Source organism: Physella acuta, unplaced genomic scaffold (genome assembly GCF_028476545.2).
Source record: "Physella acuta isolate Inbredline_101_S28 unplaced genomic scaffold, ASM2847654v3 ptg000927l, whole genome shotgun sequence".
Classification (NCBI taxonomy): Eukaryota; Metazoa; Mollusca; class Gastropoda; family Physidae; genus Physella; species Physella acuta.
The window spans coordinates 213,093-240,899 of record NW_026732444.1 but is presented as its reverse complement, the minus strand read 5'-3'; the positions used below and the strand labels follow the sequence as shown (position 1 = coordinate 240,899).

The window sequence follows — 27,807 nt, the reverse complement described above, 5'->3', positions numbered from 1 at the left end:
AGACCAGCCTCAATAGACCAGCCCCAATAGACCAGCCTCAATAGACCAGCCTCAATAGACCAGCCCCAATAGACCAGCCCCAATAGACCAGCCCCAATAGACCAGCCCCAATAGACCAACAGACCAGCCTCAATAGACCAGCCCCAATAGACCAGCCCCAATAGACCAACAAACCAGTCCCGTCCCAATAGACCAGCCTCAATAGACCAGCCCCAATAGACCACCCCCAATAGACCAGCCCCGATAGACGAACAGACCAGCCTCAACAGACCAGCCTCAATAGACCAGCCCCAATAGACCAGCCCCAATAGACCAGCCTCAATAGACCAGCCCCAATAGACCAACAGACCAGCCCCAATAGACCAACAAACCAGCCCCAATAGACCAGCCTCAATAGACCAGCCCCAATAGACCAGCCCCAATAGACCAGCCCCAATAGACCAGCCCCAATAGACCAGCCCCAATAGACCAACAGACCAGCCCCAATAGACCAACAGACCAGCCCCAATAGACCAGCCCCAATAGACCAACAAACCAGCCCCAATAGACCAGCCTCAATAGACCAGCCCCAATAGACCAGCCCCAATAGACCAGCCTCAATAGACCAGCCCCAATAGACCAGCCCCAATAGACCAGCCCCAATAGACCAACAGACCAGCCTCAACAGACCAGCCCCAATAGACCAGCCCCAATAGACCAGCCCCAATAGACCAGCCTCAATAGACCAACAGACCAGCCCCAATAGACCAACAAACCAGTCCCAATAGACCAGCCTCAATAGACCAGCCCCAATAGACCAGCCCCAATAGACCAGCCCCGATAGACCAACAGACCAGCCTCAACAGACCAGCCTCAATAGACCAGCCCCAATAGACCAGCCCCAATAGACCAGCCTCAATAGACCAGCCCCAATAGACCAACAAACCAGCCCCAATAGACCAGCCTCAACAGACCAGCCCCAGTAGACCAGCCCCAATAGACCAGCCCCAATAGACCAGCCCCAATAGACCAACAGACCAGCCCCAATAGACCAGCCTAAATAGACCAGCCCCAATAGACCAGCCCCAACATACCATCCCCAATAGACCAGCCCCAATAGACCAGCCCCAACATACCATCCCCAATAGACCAACAGACCAGCCCCAATAGACCAACAGACCAGCCCCAATAGACCAGCCTAAATAGACCAGCCCCAATAGACCAGCCCCAATAGACCAACAGACCAGCCCCAATAGACCAACAGACCAGCCCCAATAGACCAGCCCCAATAGACCAGCCTAAATAGACCAGCCCCAATAGACCAGCCCCAATAGACCAGCCGCAATAGACCAACTGACCAGCCCCAATAGACCAGCCCCAACAGACCAGCCTCAACAGACCAGCCCCAATAGACCAGCCCCAATAGACCAGCCGCAATAGACCAACTGACCAGCCCCAATAGACCAGCCCCAATAGACCAGCCCCAATAGACCAGCCCCAATAGACCAACAGACCAGCCCCAATAGACCAGCCCCAATAGACCAACAGACCAGCCCCAATACACCAGCCCCAATAGACCAGCCCCAATAGACCAGCCTCAACAGACCAGCCCCAATAGACCAGCCTCAATAGACCAGCCCCAATAGACCAGCCTCAATAGACCAGCCCCAATAGACCAGCCCCAATAGACCAGCCCCAACAGACCAGCCCCAATAGACCAGCCCCAACAGATCAGCCCCAATAGACCAGCCTCAATAGACCAGCCCCAATAGACCAGCCCCAACAGACCAGCCTCAATAGACCAGCCCCAATAGACTAGCCCCAATAGACCAATAGACCAGCCTCAATAGACCAGCCTCAATAGACCAGCCTCAATAGACCAGCCTCAATAAACCAGCCTCAATAGACCAGCCCCGATAGACCAGCCCCAATAGACCAGCCTCAACAGCCTCAATAGACCAGCCTCAATAGACCAGCCCCAATAGACCAGCCCCAATAGACCAGCCCCAATAGACCAATAGACCAGTCCCAATAGACTAACACACCAGCCCCAATAGACCAGCCCCAATAGACCAACAGACCAGCCTCAATAAACCAGCCTCAATAGACCAGCCTAAATAGACCAGCCCCAATAGACCAGCCCAAATAGACCAGCCCAAATAGACCAACAGATCAGCCCAAATAGACCCACTTACCAGCCCCAATAGACCAGCCTCAATAGACCAACAGACCAACTCCAACAGGCGCTGTCTGAGCGTCTAAGGGAGTGAAGTCAACTTGTTCTGGCAGTTGATTATCTTCCCCTGATGAATCTGCCTTTTATCTTCTCTCATTTCCAATTTCCTCCTTGAGAGTTGGACTTTAATTTTTTTTTATCTCACGGCAAGAGGGTCATTGGGTACACCTCACATCTAGACACACGTAGTCAACACACGTAGACAGACAAACGTAGGCAGACACACGTTGTAGGCAGACACATGTTGTAGGCAGACAAACGTAGGCAGACAAACGTTGTAGGCAGACAAACGTTGTAGGCAGACACACGTAGGCAGACACACGTAGACAGACAAACGTAGACAGACAAACGTTGTAGGCAGACAAACGTTGTAGGCAGACACACGTAGACAGACAAACGTAGACAGACAAACGTTGTATGCAGACAAATGTTGTAGGCAGACAAACGTTGTAGGCAGACACACGTAGACAGACAAACGTAGACAGACAAACGTTGTAGGCAGACAAACGTTGTAGGCAGACAAACGTTGTAGGCAGACACACGTAGACAGACAAACGTAGACAGACAAACGTTGTATGCAGACAAATGTTGTAGGCAGACAAACGTTGTAGGCAGACAAACGTAGACGGACAAACGTTGTAGGCAGACAAACGTTGTAGGCAGACAAACGTTGTAGGCAGACAAACGTTGAAGGCAGACACACGTTGTAGGCAGACACACGTAGACAGACAAACGTAGACAGACAAACGTTGTAGGCAGACAAACGTTGTAGGCAGACAAACGTTGTAGGCAGACACACGTAGACAGACAAACGTAGACAGACAAACGTTGTATGCAGACAAATGTTGTAGGCAGACAAACGTTGTAGGCAGACACACGTAGACAGACAAACGTAGACGGACAAACGTTGTATGCAGACAAATGTTGTAGGCAGACAAACGCTGTAGGCAGACACACGTTGAAGGCAGACGAGTTGAGCTACAAGAATCTCTAGAAATGAACCTGCTTATAAAATGATTTGGTTTAAAGTTCAAGGTCACGACAGCCACTCAACCAGCCCACATGAAGACACCTGGCCGTGCCCAGGGAGGGCATATGGGAGGGCATATGTGCACCCAGAACCCCTGAGTCTTCTTGTCAACACCATCAACGCCCCAGCCACCACCCTCTTGTCTCCCCGGGCCGCGCGTCTTACAGCAGACGATTGATCTTCTGTTTAGGCTCAACGTTTACAAACATCCCGCCAGATCCGTTCTGTCGTCTGCTTGATGGGCTCACATCAGGCTGCACAACATCTGTTTCCACATCACACTGATAGCACACCTACCTGATAGCACACCTACTTTATAGCACACCTACCTGATAGCACACCTACTTTATAGCACACCTACCTGATAACCCACCTACCTGATAACACACCTACCTGACAACACACCTACCTGATAACCCACCTACCTGACAACACACTTACATTGACCCAACAACAGACCTACAACGACCTGACTATACACCTATATTTACCTGAAAACACATCTATAAACACACTACACACCTATATTTACCTGACTACACACCTATATAATTATCTTACACACCTGACAATATTCCCATATTTACCTGATAACACACATGTTTAGCAAAATGTCCTTCCCGGCAACTACCCGCCAATGTTTGGCCAGGTTTCTCAACACATTTCCACTCTGGCAAGCAGACATGCGCACAAACACCGGAAGCGGACGTTTTTATAAGCATCTGACAACAGTTATAAACCGGTTAGCTAACGTTGAGCCAGGTTTCATTCAATTGGGTTGAATTGCACGCGCCGTTACTGCGTGATGTGCAACATGGCTGCCTGCACGTGCTTGACGTCTGCCACCTTGTGTATCTGTTTTCTTTCACACGGTTGTCAACATCCAACGTGTTGTAGTCAACATCCAACGTGTTGTAGTCAACATCCAGCATGTTGTAGTCAACATCCAACGTGTTGTAGTCAACATCCAACATGTTGTAGTCAACATCCAACATTTTGTAGTCAACATCCAACATTTTGTAGTCAACATCCAACTTGTTGTAGTCAACATCCAACGTGTTGTAGTCAACATCCAACGTGTTGTAGTCAACATCCAACATGTTGTAGTCAACATCCAACATTTTGTAGTCAACATCCAACATTTTGTAGTCAACATCCAACTTGTTTTAGTCAACATCCAACATTTTGTAGTCAACATCCACATGTTGTAGTCAACATCCAACCTGTTGTAGTCAACATCCAACCTGTTGTTTCACAATCCGGACATTCCCAACCACCAAAGAATTATAATCCTTCTGTTAGAGGATAATCCTTCTGTTAGAGGATAATCCTTCTGTAATACCCGATCTAATTACCGCCTTTAAACCTGATCTAATTAGTGCAGTATTTTATCTCCCCCCCCCCTTTGTATTTTTATTTAACGCACCCCCTCCCCCACCCCTCTTCCCCTGATGATTGTAAGAAAAAAGTCACAGGGGAAAACAATCACAAAAAAAAGTCACAGAAAAAATCACAAAAAAAAGTCACAGAAAAAGTCACAGAAAAAAGTCACAAGTGTATTTGCATGGAATTTGTTAATGTTTTTATGGATTAAATATAAATTTTGTTGATTAAATATTACTTTTGTGGATTAAATATTACTTTTGTGGATTAAATATTCAGGAAGTGCAAATAAACTTACGATTAATTAAATAAAATCCAAGCATCTAAGATAAATGTGCGTCGGTTGTGTGCGTATATAATTTATAACACACGCAAAAATGTTTGTATGAAGTATATGGATTTTAATTCCCTTATACATATCATATTTAATTAGAATTTGATAGAAGGTTCCCACCTTCTAGGTTTTCGTTGTGTTTTTAAATACTCACTTTAATTAGCGTGCAGTGCTATAAATAGGTAGTTAATCTGACTTGCTGCCAGCAAATGATAGCAACAATAGTTCAACCACCTATACTGTCTAATTTGTCCATGTCCATGATACCATCTAATTTGTCCATGTCCATGATACCATCTAATTTGTCCATGTCCATGATACCATCTAATTTGTCCATGTCCATGATACCATCTAATTTGTCCATGTCCATGATACCATCTAATTTGTCCATGTCCATGATACCATCTAATTTGTCCATGTCCATGATGCCATCTAATTTGTCCATGTCCATGATACCATCTAATTTGTCCATGATACCATCTAATTTGTCCATGTCCATGATACCATCTAATTTGTCCATGTCCATGATACCATCTAATTTGTCCATGTCCATGATACCATCTAATTTGTCCATGTCCATGATACCATCTAATTTGTCCATGTCCATGATACCATCTAATTTGTCCATGTCCATGATACCATCTAATTTGTCCATGTCCATGATACCATCTAATTTGTCCATGTCCATGATACCATCTAATTTGTCCATGTCCATGATACCATCTAATTTGTCCATGTCCATGATACCATCTAATTTGTCCATGTCCATGATACCATCTAATTTGTCCATGTCCATGATACCATCTAATTTGTCCATGTCCATGATACCATCTAATTTGTCCATGTCCATGATACCATCTAATTTGTCCATGTCCATGATACCACCTAATTTGTCCATGTCCATGATACCATCTAATTTGTCCATGTCCATGATACCATCTAATTTGTCCATGTCCATGATACCATCTAATTTGTCCATGTCCATGATACCATCTAATTTGTCCATGTCCATGATACCATCTAATTTGTCCATGTCCATGATACCATCTAATTTGTCCATGTCCATGATACCATCTAATTTGTCCATGTCCATGATACCATCTAATTTGTCCATGTCCATGATACCACCTAATTTGTCCATGTCCATGATACCATCTAATTTGTCCATGTCCATGATACCATCTAATTTGTCCATGTCCATGATACCATCTAATTTGTCCATGTCACCATCTAATTTGTCCATGTCCATGATACCATCTAATTTGTCCAGGTCACTCAAAGACATGGCAGTGGTTCTAGTTTCGTGTCTGGGCCATTGTGGTGTTTTAAGGCCATTTTGATGTTTTAGAGTTTTATGGCCATTTTAGTGTTTTATGGCCATTTTGGTGTTTTATGGCCATTTTGGTGTTTTAGAGTTTTATGGTCATTGTGGTGTTTTATGGCCATTTTGGTGTTTTAGAGTTTTATGGTCATTGTGGTGTTTTATGGCCATTTTGATGTTTTATGTCCATTTTTGTTCTCTAGGGTTTTAGGGCTATTTAAATACATATTAGATTGAAATTCCTAAATTTGAAATCTCTCTTTCAGCTCTAGAAGTCCAAGTGATCTCCCGCGAACAAGAAGAAAACTGGGTCAAGTTCACGGTCAGCGTCCTGGCCAATTACCGCCCGAGCACGCCCGAGAGGTCGCCGAGAAAGGCCGAGACTCTCATCTGGGTCCCGCTCCAAGACCTGGCCTGCAAGTGTCCCAAGATCCGCATCAACCGGAAGTATCTTGTCGTCGGCAAGTACCGGTCCGAGGACAAGAACCGACCAGGCTACGTGGCCGACAGGTCGACGACCGTCATCCGCTGGAAGGACAAGTGGCAGAGGCGTCTCCGGCGCTTCTACAAGCGGGAGCTCAACGGCAAGTGTTAGAGCATTTCGCACGTCAACATGTTCTCGGGACAACTGGAACATGTTCTCATGACAACTGGAACATGTTCTCAAGACAACTGGAACATGTTCTCAACACGGGACAACTGGAACATGTTCTCAACACGGGACAACTGGAACATGTTCTCATGACAACTGGAACATGTTCTCAACACGGGACAACTGGAACATGTTCTCAACACGGGACAACTGGAACATGTTCTCATGCCAACTGGAACATGTTCTCAACACGGGACAACTGGAACATGTTCTCAACACGGGACAACTGGAACATGTTCTCAACACGAGACAACTGGAACATGTTCTCAAGACCACTAGAACATGTTCTCAACACGGGACAACTGGAACATGTTCTCAGGACCACTGGAACATGTTCTCATGACAACTGGAACATGTTCTCAACACGGGACAACTGGAACATGTTCTCATGACAACTGGAACATGTTCTCATGACAACTGGAACATGTTCTCATGACAACTGGAACATGTTCTCATGACAACTGGAACATGTTCTCATGACAACTGGAACATGTTCTCAGGACCACTGGAACATGTTCTCAACACGGGACAACTGGAACATGTTCTCATGACAACTGGAACATGTTCTCATGACAACTGGAACATGTTCTCGAGACCACTGGAACATGTTCTCATGACAACTGGAACATGTTCTAAAGACCACTGGAACATGTTCTCATGACAACTGGAACATGTTCTCATGACAATTGGAACATGTTCTCATGACAATTGGAACATGTTCTTAACATGGAATAGTTGGAACATGTTCTCAACATGGAATACTTGAAACATGTTCTCAACATGGAATACTTGAAACATGTTCTCAACATGGAATACTTGAAACATGTTCTCAACATGGAATACTTGAAACATGTTCTCAATATGAGGCACAATTGGAACATGTTGACAACGTAGAACTTTGTACATTGGAACATGTTGACAACGTAGAACTTTGTACATTTCAATCGGACATGGAATAATGTGGTTGTGTGGAATTTGATTCAATATTTAAATGACGTCATAATTAATTATAGTGTCATGTAATCAAATAGATCGATCTTGACATTCTACCTCCATTTTCTTTTTTTGTAAAATTGCAATCATTGGTTGTGAAACATGATCGTGACATGTAAGTTGTCCTAGAACATGTAAGCTGGCCTAGAAAATGTAAGCTGGCCTAGAACATGTAAGCTGGCCTAGAACATGTAAGCTGGCCTAGAACATGTAAGCTGGCCTAGAACATGTAAGCTGGCCTAGAACATGTAAGCTGGCCTAGAACATGTAAGCTGACCTAGAACATGTAAGCTGGCCTAGAACATGTAAGCTGGTCTAGAACATGTAAGCTGGCCTAGAACATGTAAGCTGGCCTAGAACATGTAAGCTGACCTAGAACATGTAAGCTGGCCTAGAACATGTAAGCTGGCCTAGAACATGTAAGCTGGCCTAGAACATGTAAGCTGACCTAGAACATGTGAGCTGGCCTAGAACATGTAAGCTGGCCTAGAACATGTAAGCTGGCCTAGAACATGTAAGTTGGCCTAGAACATGTAAGCTGGCCTAGAACATGTAAGCTGACACCAGAAGTCAGACTACGGCGAACTGGTGTTTTCTCTCCAAAAATGTTCAAGATGGCCAGATTTTAAAACGTTCAAGATGGCCAGATTTTAAAATGTTCAAGATGGCCAGATTTTAAAATGTTCAAGATGGCCAGATTTTAAAACGTTCAAGATGGCCAGATTTTAAAATGTTCAAGATGGCCAGATTTTAAAATGTTCAAGATGGCCAGATTTTAAAATGTTCAAGATGGCCAGATTTTAAAATGTTCAAGATGGCCAGATTTTAAAATGTTCAAGATGGCCAGATTTTAAAATGTTCAAGATGGCCAGATTTTAAAATGTTCAAGATGGCCAGATTTTAAAATGTTCAAGATGGCCAGATTTTAAAATGTTCAAGATGGCCAGATTTTAAAATGTTCAAGATGGCCAGATTTTAAAATGTTCAAGATGGCCAGATTTTAAAATGTTCAAGATGGCAAGATTTTAAAATGTTCAAGATGGCCAGATTTTAAAATGTTCAAGATGGCCAGATTTTAAAATGTTCAAGATGGCCAGATTTTAAAATGTTCAAGATGGCCAGATTTTAAAATGTTCAAGATGGCCAGATTTTAAAATGTTCAAGATGGCCAGATTTTAAAATGTTCAAGATGGCCAGATTTTAAAATGTTCAAGATGGCCAGATTTTAAAATGTTCAAGATGGCCAGATTTTAAAATGTTCAAGATGGCCAACGTTGTATTGAATACCATGTGTATATTGTGGATTAATCACCTATCATTTAATGATGTCTATGTATGTAGTGAATCTATATCGCATTGATTTTTTTCATTTTTTTTTCCTATTTATTTACCACTACATATTTTTGATAACTCAAATATTTGACACACATCACCCCCCCCCCGTATGAAGTTGTAGCCCCCTCCCCCGTATCAAGGTGTAGCCACCCCCACCCCAGCTTAACAGGACGTTTTGTGGGTCTCGTCAGCTCCACTTGACGTCATCTTTGTGTATCACGTGGGACGTCAACATGTGTGTGACGTCAGTTTTCTGTGTGTTTCGTCATGACGTGCTGAGACTGTATGACGTCATCTTAGTACGTCTGAGGTAGAAAATATCATTTGTTTCAACTAGAAACTAAAGCCCAGGTCTAATGGATTGATGTAGTAGTGAGGTAGTAGTGAGGCGGTAGTGAGGTTGTAGTGAGGTTGTAGTGAGGTAGTAATGAGGTAGTAAAGAGAACAGTGCCCATTGGTTGAGAGAATACTGCTCTGTATGAGACAAGAATCGTGCGGATTAGTGTGGGTGATTAGGTGTGTGGGTGATTAGATGTGTGGGTGATTAGGTGTGTGGGTGACTAGGTGTGTGGGTGACTAGGTGTGTGGGTGACTAGGTGTGTGGGTGACTAGGTGTGTGGGTGATTAGGTGTGTGGGTGATTAGGTGTGTGGGTGATTAGGTGTGTGGGTGACTAGGTGTGTGGGTGACTAGGTGTGTGGGTGATTAGGTGTGTGGGTGACTAGGTGTGTGGGTGACTAGGTGTGTGGGTGACTAGGTGTGTGGGTGATTAGGTGTGTGGGTGACTAGGTGTGTGGGTGATTAGGTGTGTGGGTGACTAGGTGTGTAGGTGATTAGGTGTGTGGGTGACTAGGTGTGTGGGTGATTAGGTGTGTGGGCGATGCTATAGGTCAAAGGTTGATGGAAACACGAGGTCATGGGTCAAAGGTTGATGGAAACACGAGTTCATGGGTCAAAGGTTGATGGAAACTCGAGTTCATGGGTCAAAGGTTGATGGAAACACGAGTTCATGGGTTGTGGTGTTCAGGGGATAAAAGAGGGGGAGGGGGGGTTCAGATGCAAGAAACTTTCTAATTTCATCGCGTCTTAAGAAGAATTAGTCTAATCAGGAGGGGGGGGGGATTTATTCAGCTTTACCTGTAGCGCGCGAAAGGTGAGTAGAAAATGCCAACATAGTTAGCGCGCACGTGAAGCAAATGGGTGCATCTTTCATCTCTCTCTGACTTTTGGACTGGGACTTTTTTACTCAATGAGTCCCGCGCGGCGATTCGGTTTTAATGACCTTCTTATCTCTGCCTCAATGACCTTCTGATGTCTGCCTCAATGACCTTCTGATGTCTGCCTCAATGACCTTCCTCAATGACCTTCTGATGTCTGCCCCAATAACCTTCTGATGTCTGCCCCAATGACCTTCTGATGTCTGCCCCAATGACCTTCTGATGTCTGCCCCAATGACCTTCTGATGTCTGCCCCAATGACCTTCTGATGTCTGCCCCAATGACCTTCTGATGTCTGCCTCAATGACCTTCTGATGTCTGCCTCAATGACCTTCTGATGTCTGCCAATGACCTTCTGATGTCTGCCCCAATGACCTTCTGACGTCTGCCCCAATGACCTTCTGATCTCTGCCTCAATGACCTTCTGATGTCTGCCTCAATGACCTTCTGACGTCTGCCTCAATGACCTTCTGATGTCTGCCCCAATGACCTTCTGATGTCTGCCCCAATGACCTTCTGATGTCTGTCTCAATGACCTTCTGATGTCTGCCTCAATGACCTTCTGATGTCTGCCCCAATGATCTTCTGATGTCTGCCTCAATGACCTTCTGATGTCTGCCTCAATGACCTTCTGATGTCTGCCTCAATGACCTTCTGATGTCTGCCTCAATGACCTTCTGATGTCTGCCAATGACCTTCTGATGTCTGCCCCAATGACCTTCTGACGTCTGCCCCAATGACTTTCTGATGTCTGCCCCAATAACCTTCTGATGTCTGCCTCAATGACCTTCTGATGTCTGCCTCAATGACCTTCTGATGTCTGCCTCAATGACCTTCTGATGTCTGCCCCAATGACCTTCTGATGTCTGCCTCAATGACCTTCTGATGTCTGCCTCAATTACCTTCTGATGTCTGCCTCAATGACCTTCTGATGTCTGCCTCAATGACCTTCTGATGTCTGCCAATGACCTTCTGATGTCTGCCCCAATGACCTTCTGACGTCTGCCCCAATGACCTTCTGATGTCTGCCCCAATAACCTTCTGATGTCTGCCTCAATGACCTTCTGATCTCTGCCTCAATGACCTTCTGATGTCTGCCTCAATTACCTTCTGATGTCTGCCTCAATGACCTTCCGATTTCTTTCTCAATGACCTTCTGATGTCTGCCTCAATGACCTTCTGATGTCTGCCTGCCGCAGTGGACCCTGCCGGTGGTTTAGACTCAGAGTCACGGAGTCATCAGAACCTGCAGTGAACCACCTTCTTAGAGATTTATAGCGCTGCAACTCCGCCAATGTCCTTTTCACGGGGAGGGGGGGGGGGGGGTTTAGGGCGGGAGCTACCTTTTTTTTCTTTGTGAATTTAGGGGATACGAGACCGTTTTGTATTTTACTATGTAATGCTGAATTCTGTGTCTTCAGAAGACTTTTTTTGTAATTACAATAGATCGAAAACACAATATTGAACAATACACGCAATGTTGACCAATACACATAATGTTGACCGATACAATATTGACCGATACACACATTGTTGACCGATATACTCAATGTTGACCGATACAATGTTGACCGATACAATGTTGACCGATACAATGTTGACCAATACAATGTTGACCGATACAATGTTGACCAATACACTCAATGTTGACCGATACAATGTTGACCGATACAATGTTGACCGATACAATGTTGACCAATACACTCAATGTTGATCGATACACGCAATGATGACCGAGCCGATAGGGTGGAGGGGGGGTAGGAGAGTTTATCAGCGGGGGGGGGGGGTAGGAGAGGTTATCTGCGTTTTTTGAGACGATAGGGTGGGGGGGGGGGGTAAAAATCTTCCAAAAACGTGTGACGTCGAGTATAGATGAGCCCTAAGTTACAGATTTATATTTGATTATGAGGGGTGGGGGGGCTACCCGCGTTATCCAGAAGCTTTTTTTTTTAACTTGGACATATGTTGTAACATTTCTGTTTCTGTACACGTGACGTCATTCAAGTATACAAACTGTGTTCTGTGTTTGGTTTTTATGACTTTTGTTATGATATCACAGGTGGTGCGTGCGTGACGTATGTGGTGACTTCAACATACGGGCGTAGCGGCAAACGTCATAGACCGCATGTTTCTGTATTTATTGTATGTGTCCTCCCCATTACTCATGTGGGGACCTTACAAATGTGGGGACCTTACAAATGTGGGGACCTTACAAATGTGGGGACCCAACACAACAGATATTCTCTTGGTCTAGCCAATTAGCTACGTGTCGTTCTCTAGGTCATTAGCAGCACCGTTATCAAGTCATAATCAACTAGATATTTATTCATTACGTCATTGTAATATATATATATATATAAATATATATATATATATATATATATATATATATATATATATATATATATATATATATATATATATATATATACTTATATATATATATATATATATATATATATATATATATAAGTATATATATATATATATATATATATATATATACATACATTTATAAACAAAAATATATTCTTATATATATATATATATATAGAAATATATATATATATATATATATATATATATATATATATATATATATATATATATATATATATATATATATTTCTATATGATCATGTGTGTGATTATTTGTACTAGGATAAAGAAATCCATGGATCAGTCAATAAAATTATATAACATGAAGAGGTCACGATAAGTTTATAAGTTAGCTGAATGTTTTAGAGTTTTTGTCCAATTGATGTAATACTACTACTCAACCACGATCAATATTTGTACCTTTGCATAGTTTTGTTCGGTAGAAATAAAATGTTCAACTTTTGTTCGTCTCCTGATTTCTTGTCAGTTCATTGCCACGATGTTATCTGAAGATCAAGCTCTAGCTGGCTTTCTTATCGACTCTACTTTACCTGCACAAACAATTTGTCACTGTAAGTACTGTAGTACCTGGCCAGCTTTGGATCACGTGATGTAGTACCTGGCCAGCTTTGGATCACGTGATGTAGTACCTGGCCAGCTTTGGATCACGTGATGTAGTACCTGGCCAACTTTGGATCACGTGATGTAGTACCTGGCCAACTTTGGATCACGTGATGTAGTACCTGGCCAACTTTGGATCACGTGATGTAGTACCTGGCCAACTTTGGATCACGTGATGTAGTACCTGGCCAACTTTGGATCACGTGATGTAGTACCTGGCCAACTTTGGATCACGTGGCGTGACAAACCATAAATTCTGTGCCAGGATTAGTTCCTGCGCTAGGCAGGTGATAACCAGGTGATAACCGGCACATGCAGGAGTAGCGGGACTTGAATGGAGCCAGAAATAGACGGCTGATGTATGTAGGTCACCCACTTCATCTTATGGCATCAGGTACTGGATGTGTGAGGGGAGGAGTCACTGGGGGAGTCATAGTGTGAGTCACTGGGGGAGTCACAGTATGAGTCACTGGGGGAGTCACAGGGGGAGTCACTGGGGGAGTCACAGTGTGAGTCACTGGGGGAGTGACTGTGGGAGGGGAGTCACGGGGGAAGTCACATGGTGAGTCACTGGGGGAGTCACGGGAACAAAGTTACAAGAAAAAAGTCACTAAAACAAAGTCCCTTAAAAGATATCACAGTAAGGAAGTCTCCGAAAAAAATGTCACAATAAAATGTTTATAAAATTCCCTAATAAATTGATTTTTTTAAGGATATTAAAGCGGGAGTGTTCTCCCCTAACATTTCTCGTATTTTCCTAAACAACGGTAGGGTTAATATCACTTCCTGGGATATAGAATTTTTCTATTAATTTTTTTTACAAGCTTTTATTTAACTCACTTCCTCTGTCGCCAGTCGTCAGTCGTCAGTCTAGATCGAAACGCTGGAGTGAAAATTCGGACACTTCTACTTGACCGATACGGTTTACACTTGGCACGTGGGTCAAGACATGAAGACAATGCAATCTGAAATTAAATTTGACTTAATTGGATGCCTACTTAATTTTTTATGAATTAATTAAAATTTGGACCGAATTAGTAGGCATGTCTATCCAACCACACCACACGCGTCATCACGTTCAATAGCTGCGCCATCACGTTCTATGGCTGCGCCATCACATTCAGTAGGCGCGCAATGGTTTTTAGTCTTTAATAATAATGTATTTTCTACTTTTTAGTGCATTAGTACATAAAAGCTTGTTATTAAAACGTTTTTTTATGAATGTTTTTTTAAAGAGTAGGCTCTGCTTACATTTTTTAAACAGAATACAATCGCGTAGAAAAATAATTGCGCATAAATTGAACGCAAACTGTAAGTAAATTAGTGTTTTCGAAACACTAATTACCTTATCTGAGAAATCAAAACCAGCGTTAAGTACTACTTCCGGACAAAGAGATTTTACTTAAAATGTAAATGAAAAAAAAAGCGAATAAGATCATATACATATGTTTGCCATAGTTGCCATTTCGTCCAGCTAACTGAAACTGTACTCAAGCTATGTGGTCATAGAGTATTTTTAGAAACCAGATATTTAGTAGCACATCCGGATATCAGTGGTCACTCGAAAATTGAAAGTAAACCAAGTAGAAGATCTTTTACTTATGTAAAATTTTGTCTACCTAATGGACACCAGCGATAAAAGTCTCAAAGGTATTTGAGAGGTCCATAAATTAATTTAAAAATCATGCACGGCGTAGTAACAATTAATATGGTTATTAATCCTGTCTGTCTGGTTTTTTTCGGACTTAACTAAAGATTGGGTGTATTTGATGTTTTTAATATTTTCGGTAACTAAATAAAAATTTAAAAAAAAAGCAAAAACAATTTGGTTTTCACGTGTAAGGGCGACATAAACAATGGCATCCTGCTATTCGATAGGCCGCCATAAATGTTATTGTACACATTGTAAGCTAAAAAAAAACAACTAGGTCATGTTGTTTAAATTTGCATTGTTATTTAAAAACTTGATCTGCAAAGTTTTGTAAACAAAAAAAACTATAAAATGGGGCTGTCAGAAATCGATCACGGAGTTCCTGTACAGCCAATCAATATTTGTCTTACGAAAGTGAAACATCGGGTTATAACTTAGGCTTGATGAAAATAAATAGAAATGTAGCCTTAAACTCAACAAATTATTTTCAAGTTCTCTGGATCTGCAACTTGTATAGCATTGATTCTAAAATATTAAATTTCTAAATTAATTTTAGGCTTAAGTTTTTAATAAAATTTTATCTTTTATTATTTTTACAGTCCTAAATCTAAATAAACCGGGAGTGATCTCCCTAAACTTTCTCGAATATTCTAATATAAAATTACGAGGGATGGCAATTCAGGACATAGACAATATTTGTTATCCATTTTTAATTACTTAAACTTTTTATAATAGAATAGAATCTCGTAAAAAAAGAATTGCACACCAAGTGAAAAGTTTCCCTTTCAAACCTGACGGTCCTTGGGGCAAGTGAAGTTCACTTGTTTCTGTGACCTCGGCATATGAAGAGATAGTGTGGTCAGCACTATGCCCAGCCGCCTTTACTTTCCCTAACAGGAGTTAAGTATCCATCAGAGTTGGGTGGCCTCAGGGAAGGTCTACTGACTTGAACTCGGATTCGAACTCGAGACTAACGGGTTAGCAGTCCAGCTCTCTACCGCTAGACCACTCCGTCCCACACCAAGTGAACGCCTAATAAAATGTGTATAAAAGTGCGGGATATTATTAGTACTTTATAAATTTACATGCGTTTTTTGAGAAATCGGAAATAGCGTAAATTAGTACTTCCAGTCAACGGAAATTACTCAAAATTTGACAGAAGGTAGAGAATAGAGTCCTTTCATATGACGTCACGTCCGTTCGTGATACCTACGCCCGCCGCCACAGTGGTGTACACAAGACGTAAACACAATCAGCTGTTCGCCAGCGCTGGACGTGTTCACCAGCGCTGGACGCGTTCACTGTATGTAAAGAACCGCACCCGCGGAAAAGGAAAAATACGTTAAAAAACTTGAACTCTTAGGAATTGAAGATCCTTATACTGTTATTGACAGTTTCGTATAAATAAATATGTGGACAAAATTTCTAAATAAAAATACTGTTAGTAATACTGTTTGCGTTTAGAGTTAAAGTAGCCGAATCTGATCAAATGCAGTTCTCGATACTTTGTTTCATGTAAGGACAGTAAAATAATAAACTTCATTTTAATTATAAAAGATAACTATTAATAAAACAAATATGCTCGACCTTCACAAATACTAATAGTAAAAGACAAAGTCAAAAGTAATATTATAGGCTAATAAGAATAATAAGATCTAATAGTAGGCTTATACCTGGCTCCGCTGGGTAGACATAGAATCTAGAATCTACTTCTTTACTTAAATTTAATTACTTTAGATCTACATTCGATTCAAAATACACCCATAATAAATCAAAAGTAGTCATAATAGGCCTAATAAAGCATTTAATTGTCTCTAAGATCTAAAATCTCGCTCTATTATCTAATCATTTTTTTAGCAAACGAAATTTTCTGAAATTGAAATAGATTATATGACTAGACTTAGATCTAGAATCTGCTACTTAAATTAAATTGTAAAAACTTTATACAAGCATGTAGTTGATATTATTGTAGTAGAAGGCTTTAATAAATTACTAAGGCCTACCTACTTTGTTGTCTTTTTACAGCAATATGTATCTGATACTGGACTGAGTTTAATTAAATTCAAATTCATATCTAGTAATTGGTCTACAAATAACCACATTATTATTAATAGGTTAATGATTAGGCTAAATTTTTTTTTTAAATCCACTGTTTATAAAAGAAACAAATCAAGCTAGAAACATTATAAGTGAGATGGTTTAGAATAATAACAATGGACCCAGTCTACAATTGATACAATTGCAGGTCTACATAGGGCCTACAGTCTAGTAGTTTACAGTAGGCACCTAGTGTGTAGCTAGTATACTAGTGTGTAGCTGTCCAGAGTTAAGATTCTTAATGCCTTAATGCTTTCCCCTGATAAGCCGTGTGTGCTATAAATGACATAACATGACACCGAGGTGAGAAGTGTTGAGGGGAGAGCAGTGGGACTTTCCCCTTTGTTCTCCCCGCTGGGCCCTGAGGGTCAAAATTATATAAGAAATACTATCTCTGTGGGGCTGGGTATCACTGAGGTGAGACATTTTCGGGGGAGGGCAGGGCAGACTCCTCTTTGGTTTTATTGTGGGCTAGATACAGGTGGGGGCAGCCATCATGACGGTTGAACGTCAGTATCAATGTGTCTGATTACTTCCCTGCTGGATTATAAGGGTCTTAAATTGTATAACATGCTACCCAGATTGGTTATTACCCATGGATTATATTAGCCGTTGTAGTGTGGGTTTTGTAGGAGTTAAGTGGTCTCACGTTTGCTACAGTAGATAACCTCTAATATATTACTGCATTTGATCAGCTTCGTCTACTTAAACTCTAAACGCAAACGGTATTACTAACAGTATTTTTATTTAGAAATTTCGGCCACATATTTATATTATCCACGAAACTGTCAATAACTGTATAAGGATCTTCAATTCCTAAGAGTTCAAGTTTTTTAACATATTTTTCCTTTTCCGCGGGCGCGATTCTTTACATACGGTGAACACGTCCAGCGCTGGTGAACACGTCCAGCGCTGGCGAACAGCTGATTGTGTTTACGTCTGATGTACACCACTGTGGCGGCGGGCGTAGGTATCACGTGATTTAGGTCACGTGTTTGCAAGGACTCTATTAGATCTTTTACTTAAGTGTGAAATTTCATGCATCTATCTAAAATAGTACGCATTTTATAGGCTTTTGAAAAATTCAAAGTAGAAAAAGTACCACTTCCGTTATCGGAAATCGCTCAAAAGTTGATCAGTATCTACGATTTTGATAAAATACTTATATATGAAATTTCATCAACCTAGCTGTAACGGTATTCAAGTTATCGTGTTTACACACAGACAGACACACAGACATACGGATAGAATTGCAAAGTCCAGTTTTTACGACTCGATAACGCATAAAACGCCAAAACGTCTATATATTTGTATTTATAATTTTTGCCTGATTAAAATAAGTCCTATATACTCCGGATGTGATGAAGGACTGAGGAGTAAAACGGTGAAAACTGTCAAAATTTCATGTTATTTTTGTGCACGATTACAATACTTTCTCTATACTTCGTATATACGAGAAAGTAAAAAGCACATTTGTATTCCATGTCAACAACATTACGGAAGTATTTTTGTCAACTCACTGATGTCCATTGACACAGTAAATAAAATATCTTTTTTCCCCACAGAAATAGATCTAATTACCACTTCCGATTACGTGAAATCGTTCAAAAGTTGATAGAAACCTGCGCATACAATCTAATACTTGTTTGTGAAATTTCGTCTACCTAACTTTAATGATATTCAAGTTATCAGGATTTGAGAGACCGGGAGTAGAGTGCGTACCACTTCCGGTTACCGGAAATTGCTGGAAACTTGATAAAAGCTAAAATCTTGATATAACACTTATGTATGGAATTTGGTTAAAATAACTGCAGCGGTGCTCAAGTTCTCGTGTTTACAAACACACACACACACACACACACACAGACACACAGACAGACACACACACACACACACAGAGAGACACACAGACACACACACTGGCAATCGTGAGACGTCTGCTGTTGCCTATCAGACACCAGTGCAGAAATACGCGGCTTCACGTTGATTTGAAATCGGCGGACGTTGTGTTCTTGTATTTTCCATCTGCATGCAGCTTAAGGAATTGTTCTTAGAGTTTTGTCAGTGCTAGACTAGAATGGCTTTACTTGGCATTGCGCATCATGCATTTAGTACGCTGCCTCCCATGACGTTGTTATATTGTACATATTCGTCCGACCAGTTTCTTTTTTGCTCAACATATGTAGTATTTCTATATTAAAATGTAATGCAAGAAATGACACGAGTACCGTCACAAGTCAACAAGTCGACAGGGGGCGTTGACACGATTCGTGACGTATGTTTGACTACTGTCGTTACCTTTATTGAATAAATTGAATAAACAATTGACCTCAAGAGTTCCACGATTGAGAAGTATCCCTACACGTGTTATTTGGCGCACTGTATGACGTGCTGTCGTATTTGAACTCTCATCGGCCTTGGTCTCTAGTTCTATCGGCCTTGGTCTCTAGTTCTATCGGCCTTGGTCTCTAGTTCTATCGGCCTTGGTCTCTAGTTCTATCGGCCTTGGTCTCTAGTTCTATCGGCCTTGGTCTCTAGTTCTATCGGCCTTGGTCTCTAGTTCTATCGGCCTTGGTCTCTAGTTCTATCGGCCTTGGTCTCTAGTTCTATCGGCCTTGGTCTCTAGTTCTATCGGCCTTGGTCTCTAGTTCTATCGGCCCTGGTCTCTAGTTCTATCGGCCTTGGTCTCTAGTTCTATCGGCCTTGGTCTCTAGTTCTATCGGCCTTGGTCTCTAGTTCTATCGGCCTTGGTCTCTAGTTCTATCGGCCTTGGTCTCTAGTTCTATCGGCCTTGGTCTCTAGTTCTATCGGCCTTGGTCTCTAGTTCTATCGGCCTTGGTCTCTAGTTCTATCGGCCTTGGTCTCTAGTTCTATCGTCCGTGCTGGAAAAATCCTATCACAACACATGTGAGTCGGGTGTGTCTTGACCTTGACCTCTGAGACTGACTCATTGAACCCCTGGGTTTCGTTCGAACCCAGGTTAAGAACCACTGCTTTATACGAGAGAATACGAGAAGTAAAACACAAACCATTTACCATCACACAACTATATTCATCTAGAAAATGTATGAAAGGTGTAAATAAATCAGTAGCGTAGCAGGATCGTCTCACAGGGGGGGGGGGGTTCAAATTTTTACCCGGGGACAAACTTTCGATTTGCACCCCCTCTCATACTTTATATATATACCGAGGGGTCTATGGGGGGGGGGTGTTATGACCCCCCCCCTTGCCTACGCCACTGAAATAAATATGTGTAACACTTGGAAAATTAGGAAAACAATTTAAAAAAAAAGTAAAATTGGACGTAGTCCAGCTTTAAAGAGATTTCCTGTATTTCGGAAACATTTGAATCAACATTTACTGCCCATATGTGTTACACTCATTACATCTGCTACACACATTACATTACATTACATTACATTACATTACATTACATTACATTACATTACATTACATTACATTACATTACATTACATTACATTACATTACATTACATTACATTACATTACATTACATTACATTACATTACATTACATTACATTACATTACATTACATTACATTACATTACATTACATTACATTACATTACATTACATTACATTACATTACATTACAAAGGCCGACTCAACGCCTAACATCACATGATGCGGCACCAACAACAACTGACAATACAGAGGCGTAGCTGTGGGGGGCGGGTGGGGCAGCCGACCCGAGCATCAAAATTGGGAGGGGGGGCACCAAATAGGGTAGAAACATTTTTAAAAATTCAGCTCAAGCTGAAGTATTGAATGATACTCAGAGTTCAGAAAATAAACAGCCACAAGGCTTTTGCACACTGATTTAAGTGATGATTTAACGGTGGTTTTTAGCGCAATTTCCATACTGACAATTGCGATTATTAATTCGTTATTTCTGGATGGATGGATGGATGGATGGATGTGTGTCCGCAGCTTTAAGTCGTATCTCCTCCTCAACGAAGCAATATCAAGGACTAGTTCCAAAAGCAAATATGTTAAGCAAGTTCCGAGAATGATTGTGGGCCAAAAAAAATCCCGGAATTCCTTCCTGGATTTCCCGGAAAAGCCAAAAAAACTCGAAAAAATGCAGTTTTTTGCCCATATCTCGGCAACCAGACCACTTAGCGACTTGAAACATTTACCAATCGATTCCTGCTATAATTTAGAACAATATTGCCGAAGAAAGTTTTCAAAAATATCCTTTCGTTCGGTCACAAAAAAATTAATTAAGGAAATTGCGCTTAAATTGTCACTAGACTTTTTATTAACTTGTTTTTGCTAGCATATTTAAAAAATTTAAAAGCATTATGAATGGTTTATAACAATAATAAGGAAAAATTACCATAAGATAATATTCCCAGCGAACTCAACTTTTTACGTATTTAGTTAAATAGGCTGTAGAATAATTATTATAAAAGAAATTTAGGCCCATTGTTGTGTTGGCATATGTCTTTGCCGTAGGTCTTTCATTTGTCGGCTTCTCCTCAGTCGGCATTGTCAATGACAGCCCTTGTACCGTGTCGGCTTTCTGTTTTGATTATATGCTGTGTAATGTAATGAGCGTGATAAAGGATATGATGATGATGCGTGTTGTGGTGATGATGTGTTTTGTTGTGATGATGTGTTTTGTGGTGATGTGTGTTGTGGTGATGATGTGTTTTGTGGTGATGTGTGTTGTGGTGATGCGTGTTGTGGTGATGTGATGTGTGTTGTGGTGATGTGTGTTGTGGTGATGATGTGTTTTGTGGTGATGTGTGTTGTGGTGATGATGTGTGTTGTGATGATGTGTGTTGTGATGATGATGTGTGTTGTGGTGATGCGTGTTGTGATGATGATGTGTGTTGTGGTGATGATGTGTTTTGTTGTGATGATGTGTTTTGTGGTGATGTGTGTTGTGGTGATGATGTGTTTTGTGGTGATGTGTGTTGTGGTGATGCGTGTTGTGGTGATGTGATGTGTGTTGTAGTGATGTGTGTTGTGGTGATGATGTGTTTTGTGGTGATGCGTGTTGTGGTGATGTGATGTGTTTTGTGGTGATGTGTGTTGTGGTGATGATGTGTTTTGTGGTGATGTGTGTTGTGGTGATGATGTGTGTTGTGATGATGTGTGTTGTGATGATGATGTGTGTTGTGGTGATGCGTGTTGTGGTGATGTGATGTGTGTTGTGGTGATGTGTGTTGTGGTGATGATGTGTTTTGTGGTGATGTGTGTTGTGGTGATGATGTGTGTTGTGATGATGTGTGTTGTGATAATGTGTTGTGGTGATGTGATGTGTGTTGTGGTTATGATGTGTTTTGTGATGATGTGTGTTGTGGTGATGCGTGTAGTGGTGATGTGTGTGTGTGGTGATGTGTGTGTGGTGTTTGGGTTGTGGTGATGTGTGTTGTGGTGATGTGTGTTGTGGTGATGTGATGTGTTTTGTGGTGATGTGTTTTGTGGTGATGATGTGTTGTGGTGATGTGTGTTGTGGTGATGTGTGTTGTGGTGATGTGTGTTGTGATGATGTGTGTTGTGATGATGATGTGTGTTGTGGTGATGTGTGTTGTGGTGATGTGTGTTGTGGTGATGTGTGTTGTGGTGATGTTTTTTGTGGTGATGATGTGTTTTGTGATGATGTGTGTTGTGATGATGATGTGTGTTGTGGTGATGATGTGTGTTGTGGTGATGTGTGTTGTGGTGATGTGTTTTGTGGTGATGTGTTTTGTGGTGATGTGTGTTGTGGTGACGATGTGTGTTGTGGTGATGTGTGTATTGGTGATGATATGTGTTGTGATGATGTGTGTTATGGTGATGTGTTTTGTGAAGATGTGTGTTGTGGTGATGTGTTTTGTGGTGATGCGTGTTGTGGTGATGTGATGTGTGTTGTGTTGATGTGTGTTGTGGTGATGATGTGTTTTGTGGTGATGCGTGTTGTGGTGATGTGATGTGTGTTGTGGTGATGTGCGTTGTGGTGATGATGTGTTTTGTGGTGATGTGTGTTGTGGTGATGATGTGTGTTGTGATGATGTGTGTTGTGATGATGATGTGTGTTGTGGTGATGCGTGTTGTGGTGATGTGATGTGTGTTGTGGTGATGTGTGTTGTGGTGGTGATGTGTTTTGTGGTGATGTGTGTTGTGGTGACGATGTGTGCTGTGATGATGTGTGTTGTGATAATGTGTTGTGGTGATGTGATGTGTGTTGTGGTTATGATGTGTTTTGTGATGATGTGTGTTGTGGTGATGCGTGTTGTGGTGATGTGTGTGTGTGGTGATGTGTGTGTGGTGTTTGGGTTGTGGTGATGTGTGTTGTGGTGATGTGTGTATTGGTGATGATATGTGTTGTGATGATGTGTGTTATGGTGATGTGTTTTGTGAAGATGTGTGTTGTGGTGATGTGTTTTGTGGTGATGTGTGTTGTGTTGACGTGTGTTGTGGTGATGTGTGTTGTGGTGATGTGTTTTGAGGTGATGTGTGTTGTGGTGATGTGTGTTGTGGTGATGATGTGTGTTGTGGTGATGTGTGTTGTGGTGACGATGTGTGTTGTGGTGATGTGTGTATTGGTGATGATGTGTGTTGTGATTATGTGTTGTTGTGATGTGTTTTGTGATGATGTGTGTTGTGGTGATGTGTTTTGTGGTGATGTGTTTTGTGGTGATGATGTGTTTTGTGATGATGTGTGTTGTGATGATGATGTGTGTTGTGATGATAATGTGTGTTGTGGTGATGTGTGTTGTGGTGATGATGTGTGTTGTTGTGATGTGTGTTGTGGTGATGTGTGTTGTGATGATGATGTGTGTTGTGGTGATGTGTGTTGTGGTGATGTGTTTTGTGGTGATGTGTGTTGTGGTAATGTGTTTTTTGGTGATGTGTGTTGTGATGATGTGTGTTGTGGTGATGATGTGTGTTGTGATGATGTGTGTTGTGGTGATGTGTGTTGTGATGATGTGTGTTGTGGTGATGTGTGTTGTGTTGATGTGTGTTGTGGTGATGTGTTTTGTGGTGATGATGTGTGTTGTGATGATGTGTGTTGTGATGATGTGTTTTGTGGTGATGTGTGTTGTGGTGATGTGTGTTGTGGTGACGTGTATTCTGAAATAATTTGTACTGGTCAAGACACTAAGACTCGAATGTTTTGCAACTGGAAGGTGGGGGGGGGGGGGGGGGGAAGGGAGGGGCATTCCAGTTGATTGGAGCTTTTTCAATAGCCATAACATTGCTAACTTGAAGATAAACAAAGACAAAACATGGATTTTTAATTTCGTTTCAGGCGGTGGATTAAAAAGTGTGGATACGGCCAGACGGCGAGATACCTCACAAATGAGGCCAACCCCCCCCCCCCCCCCCCCCCAACTGTACACATGGAGCAACAACACAACAACGGGGAAAGTGAATTGTTCAACACATGCGGTCCCGTCACTCTCGTCTGCCCTAGTCTCTCAAAGATTGAGAAAATACTCACGCGTTGTTTCCGGCATGCATTTTACCGTAATCTTCTTAATAATCCGGCAGGCATTTTACAGTGATCTTCTTAATAAACCGGCAGGCATTTTACCGTAATCTTCTTAATAATCCGGCAGGCATTTTACCGTAATCGTCTTAATAAACCGGCAGGAATTTTACCGTAATCTTCTTAATAATCCGGCAGGCATTTTACCGTAATCTTCTTAATAAACCGGCAGGCATTTTACCGTAATCTTCTTAATAATCCGGCAGGCATTTTACCGTAATCTTCTTAATAAACCGGCAGGCATTTTACCGTAATCTTCTTTATAAACCGGCAGGCATTTTACCGTAATCTTCTTAATAAACCGGCAGGCATTTTACAGTGATCTTCTTAATAAACCGGCAGGCATTTTACCGTAATCTTCTTAATAATCCGGCAGGCATTTTACCGTAATCTTCTTAATAAATCGGCAGGCATTTTACCGTAATCTTCTTTATAAACCGACAGGCATTTTACCGTAATCTTCTTAATAAGCCGGCAGGCATTTTACCGTAATCTTCTTAATAAACCGGCAGGCATTTTACCGTAATCTTCTTAATAAACCGGCAGGCATTTTACCGTGATCTTCTTAATAAACCGGTAGGCATTTTACCGTAAATTTCTTAATAAACCGGCAGGCATTTTACCGTAATCTTCTTAATAAACCGGCAGGCATTTTACCTTAAATTTCTTAATAAACCGGCAGGCATTTTACCGTAATCTTCTTAATTAACCGGCTGGTATTTTACTGTAATCTTCTTAATAAATCGGCTGATATTTTACCGTAATCTTCTTAATAAATCGGCTGGTATTTTACTGTAATCTTCTTAATAAAATCGGCTGGTATTTTACCGTAATCTTCTTAATAAACTGCCAGGCATTTACCGTAGTCGTCTTAATAAATCGGCTGGTATTTTACTGTAATCTTCTTGATAAATCGGTTCATGGTTTAATACTGGTCTAATACAGAGGGTAACACTGTTAAATAGCTGGAAGCAAAACTGGTCAAATACTGAATCAGCCAAATACGGATTGGGGGGGGGGGGGGGCGACTTGTCAATTGATGGGTAAAAACTGGTACATGGGGGGGGGGGGGGCTATTAAAAAAACAATTGACCTGGCACTTACCAGTCCAATAAAAATAACGAACTTTATAGTGCGGCAATAGTAGGCACTAGGCACTGGTCTGCCATTTTGTGTGTATGTGTGGTGGGTCTGACGGTTATGTGTGTGTGTGGGGGGGAGGGTTCAGAGGTGTGTGGGTGTTATTGTATTTGTGAGTTTGGTAAGGGGTGGGCTGTAAAGTTTTGTAAACATGAAGAGTGGATAAAACTGTTGACATCAAGGGTTAAAAAACAAAGTTTTGTTTTCCCAGCAGCAACGTGAAGCCACCGGCATCGAAGGTTCAACAAAATTCGTGGGTGGTGTAGTACCAAACCTAGTCTATGTTGGTGGATTGTGTAGTGTGTGGTGTGGTGTAGTGTGTGGGGTGTAGTGTGTGGTGTATAGTGTGTGGGGTAAAGTGTGTGGTGTAGTACCAAACCTAGTCTATGTTGGTGGATTGTGTAGTGTGTGGTGTAGTGTAGTGTGTGGTGTACAGTGTGTGGGGTAGTGTGTGGGGTATAGTGTGTGGGGTATAGTGTGTGGTGTAGTGTATGGTGTGTGGGGTAGTGTGTGGTGTGTGATGTGATGTAGTGAGTGGTGTGGTGAGTGGTGTGATGTAATGTGTGTGGTGTGGTGTAAGGTAAGGTAGGTAGAGCTCATGGTTAAAAGTAAAAAAGTAAAGTTTCCCTTTCAAACCTGACGGTCTATGGGGCAAGTGAAGTAGAGTTCACTTGTTTCTGTGACCTCGGCATATGAAGAGATAGTGTGGTCAGCACTATGCCCAGCCGCCTTTACTTTCCCTAACGTGAGTTAGGTACCCATCAGAGTTGGGTGGCCTCAGGGACGGTCTACTGACTTGAACCCGGATTTGAACTCGAGACATACGGGTTAGCAGTCCAGCTCTCTACCGCTAGACCACTCCGTCCCATGAGCTCATGGTTGCTAAACCGAAAAGTCCTGAGTTTGAACCCTCGACAGCTGAGGGCAGCACCAAAATCAAGCAACTGATGCTAACACGTCATGACTGGGCGTATGTCACTCTAGTGAGGTCACCGGCTCATGAGTTCCTAGATGGACTTCAACGACGACCAAGTGATGCACCGAAGTGGTGCCTTAAAAACACTGTATGTAGGCATCTGGCTGTGGTTACGGGATTATTTATATATTTCTAAAAGTTTGAGTGACTGAGGGAGGTGTTAAACGTGGTGTCCAAACATGTTTACAATACTTCCGTCAACGAGAAGGTAAAAACAACAAGAAGACATGCAAGATAACAAAACTTGCTCTTTTAATCAAAACATATCAGTTGTAATAATTAGTACAATAATAAGTTGTCCAATTCTTAGCAGAAGCTATTAATTGCGGATAACAGCATCTCTTCATCACAGTTCTCATAATGACATCATAACAGATGACATGACAGTTGACATGACACATGTCAGCTTGGTGAAATGGTGAGGATTTCTGTGGAAGTATTACGTGTATGTGGTGACACACAGACAGACATACATAGAGGGAGTAGAGAGAGAATACAAGGTAATTTTAACTCAGACAGAGGTGTACAGTTTCGTTCAAGGGTCCAGCCCACCCCCACCCCCTCCCGTTAAGTAACAAAAAAAAACATCAACACCTTGTCTATTACAAACCTGGCTAATAAATTGTAGGGGAGATAAGATCTGTCTGATAGGAACTTTTCTTTGAAAGCCTCCACATTTGACTAATGGGGGCAGGATCAAAGCACCAGATCAGGGCCATAAATTGGCTCAATCTAACAGCCAATCTGGGGGCTATCAGGGGCAGCACCAGAGGGAGGGGGGCGGCACCTGGGGGCGGGGGGGGGGGGAGGCAGCACTTGGGGGTAAGGAGGGGGGAGGATGAATTTGGGATATCTCCACACAAGTGGGGGTTTATGGATGTTCACACAATTTAAAACACAAGTAGAGTCTATTTATAGCATTGACTGCTTAGCTTAGGCTAGTAATGGCTTGACTGGTTGT

General features: G+C 41.9%; 2 protein-coding genes across 4 annotated transcripts in view; one reads left to right on the top strand and one right to left on the bottom strand.

Moving 5' to 3' along the window:
• LOC131953511 (netrin-1) overlaps positions 1-8,917 on the top strand; it is an 89,978-nt gene extending 81,061 nt beyond the window's left edge. Inside the window, exon 10 of the mRNA XM_059316710.1 lies at positions 6,550-8,917. Within this exon, the coding sequence (XP_059172693.1) occupies positions 6,550-6,878 (329 nt within the window). The 3' untranslated portion in view covers positions 6,879-8,917. The remainder of the gene's footprint in view (positions 1-6,549) is intronic.
• Positions 8,918-27,076: 18,159 nt separating this feature from the next.
• The window catches only part of LOC131953503 (syntaxin-8), a 41,050-nt gene continuing 40,319 nt past the window's right edge, over positions 27,077-27,807 (bottom strand). For all 3 annotated transcript variants that reach the window (XM_059316692.1, XM_059316694.1, XM_059316693.1), the window contains one exon: positions 27,077-27,274. Coding sequence is in view for 1 of the 3 variants with exons in the window: in XM_059316694.1 (XP_059172677.1) it covers positions 27,273-27,274 (2 nt within the window). In the remaining 2 variants the exon portion in view is untranslated. The remainder of the gene's footprint in view (positions 27,275-27,807) is intronic.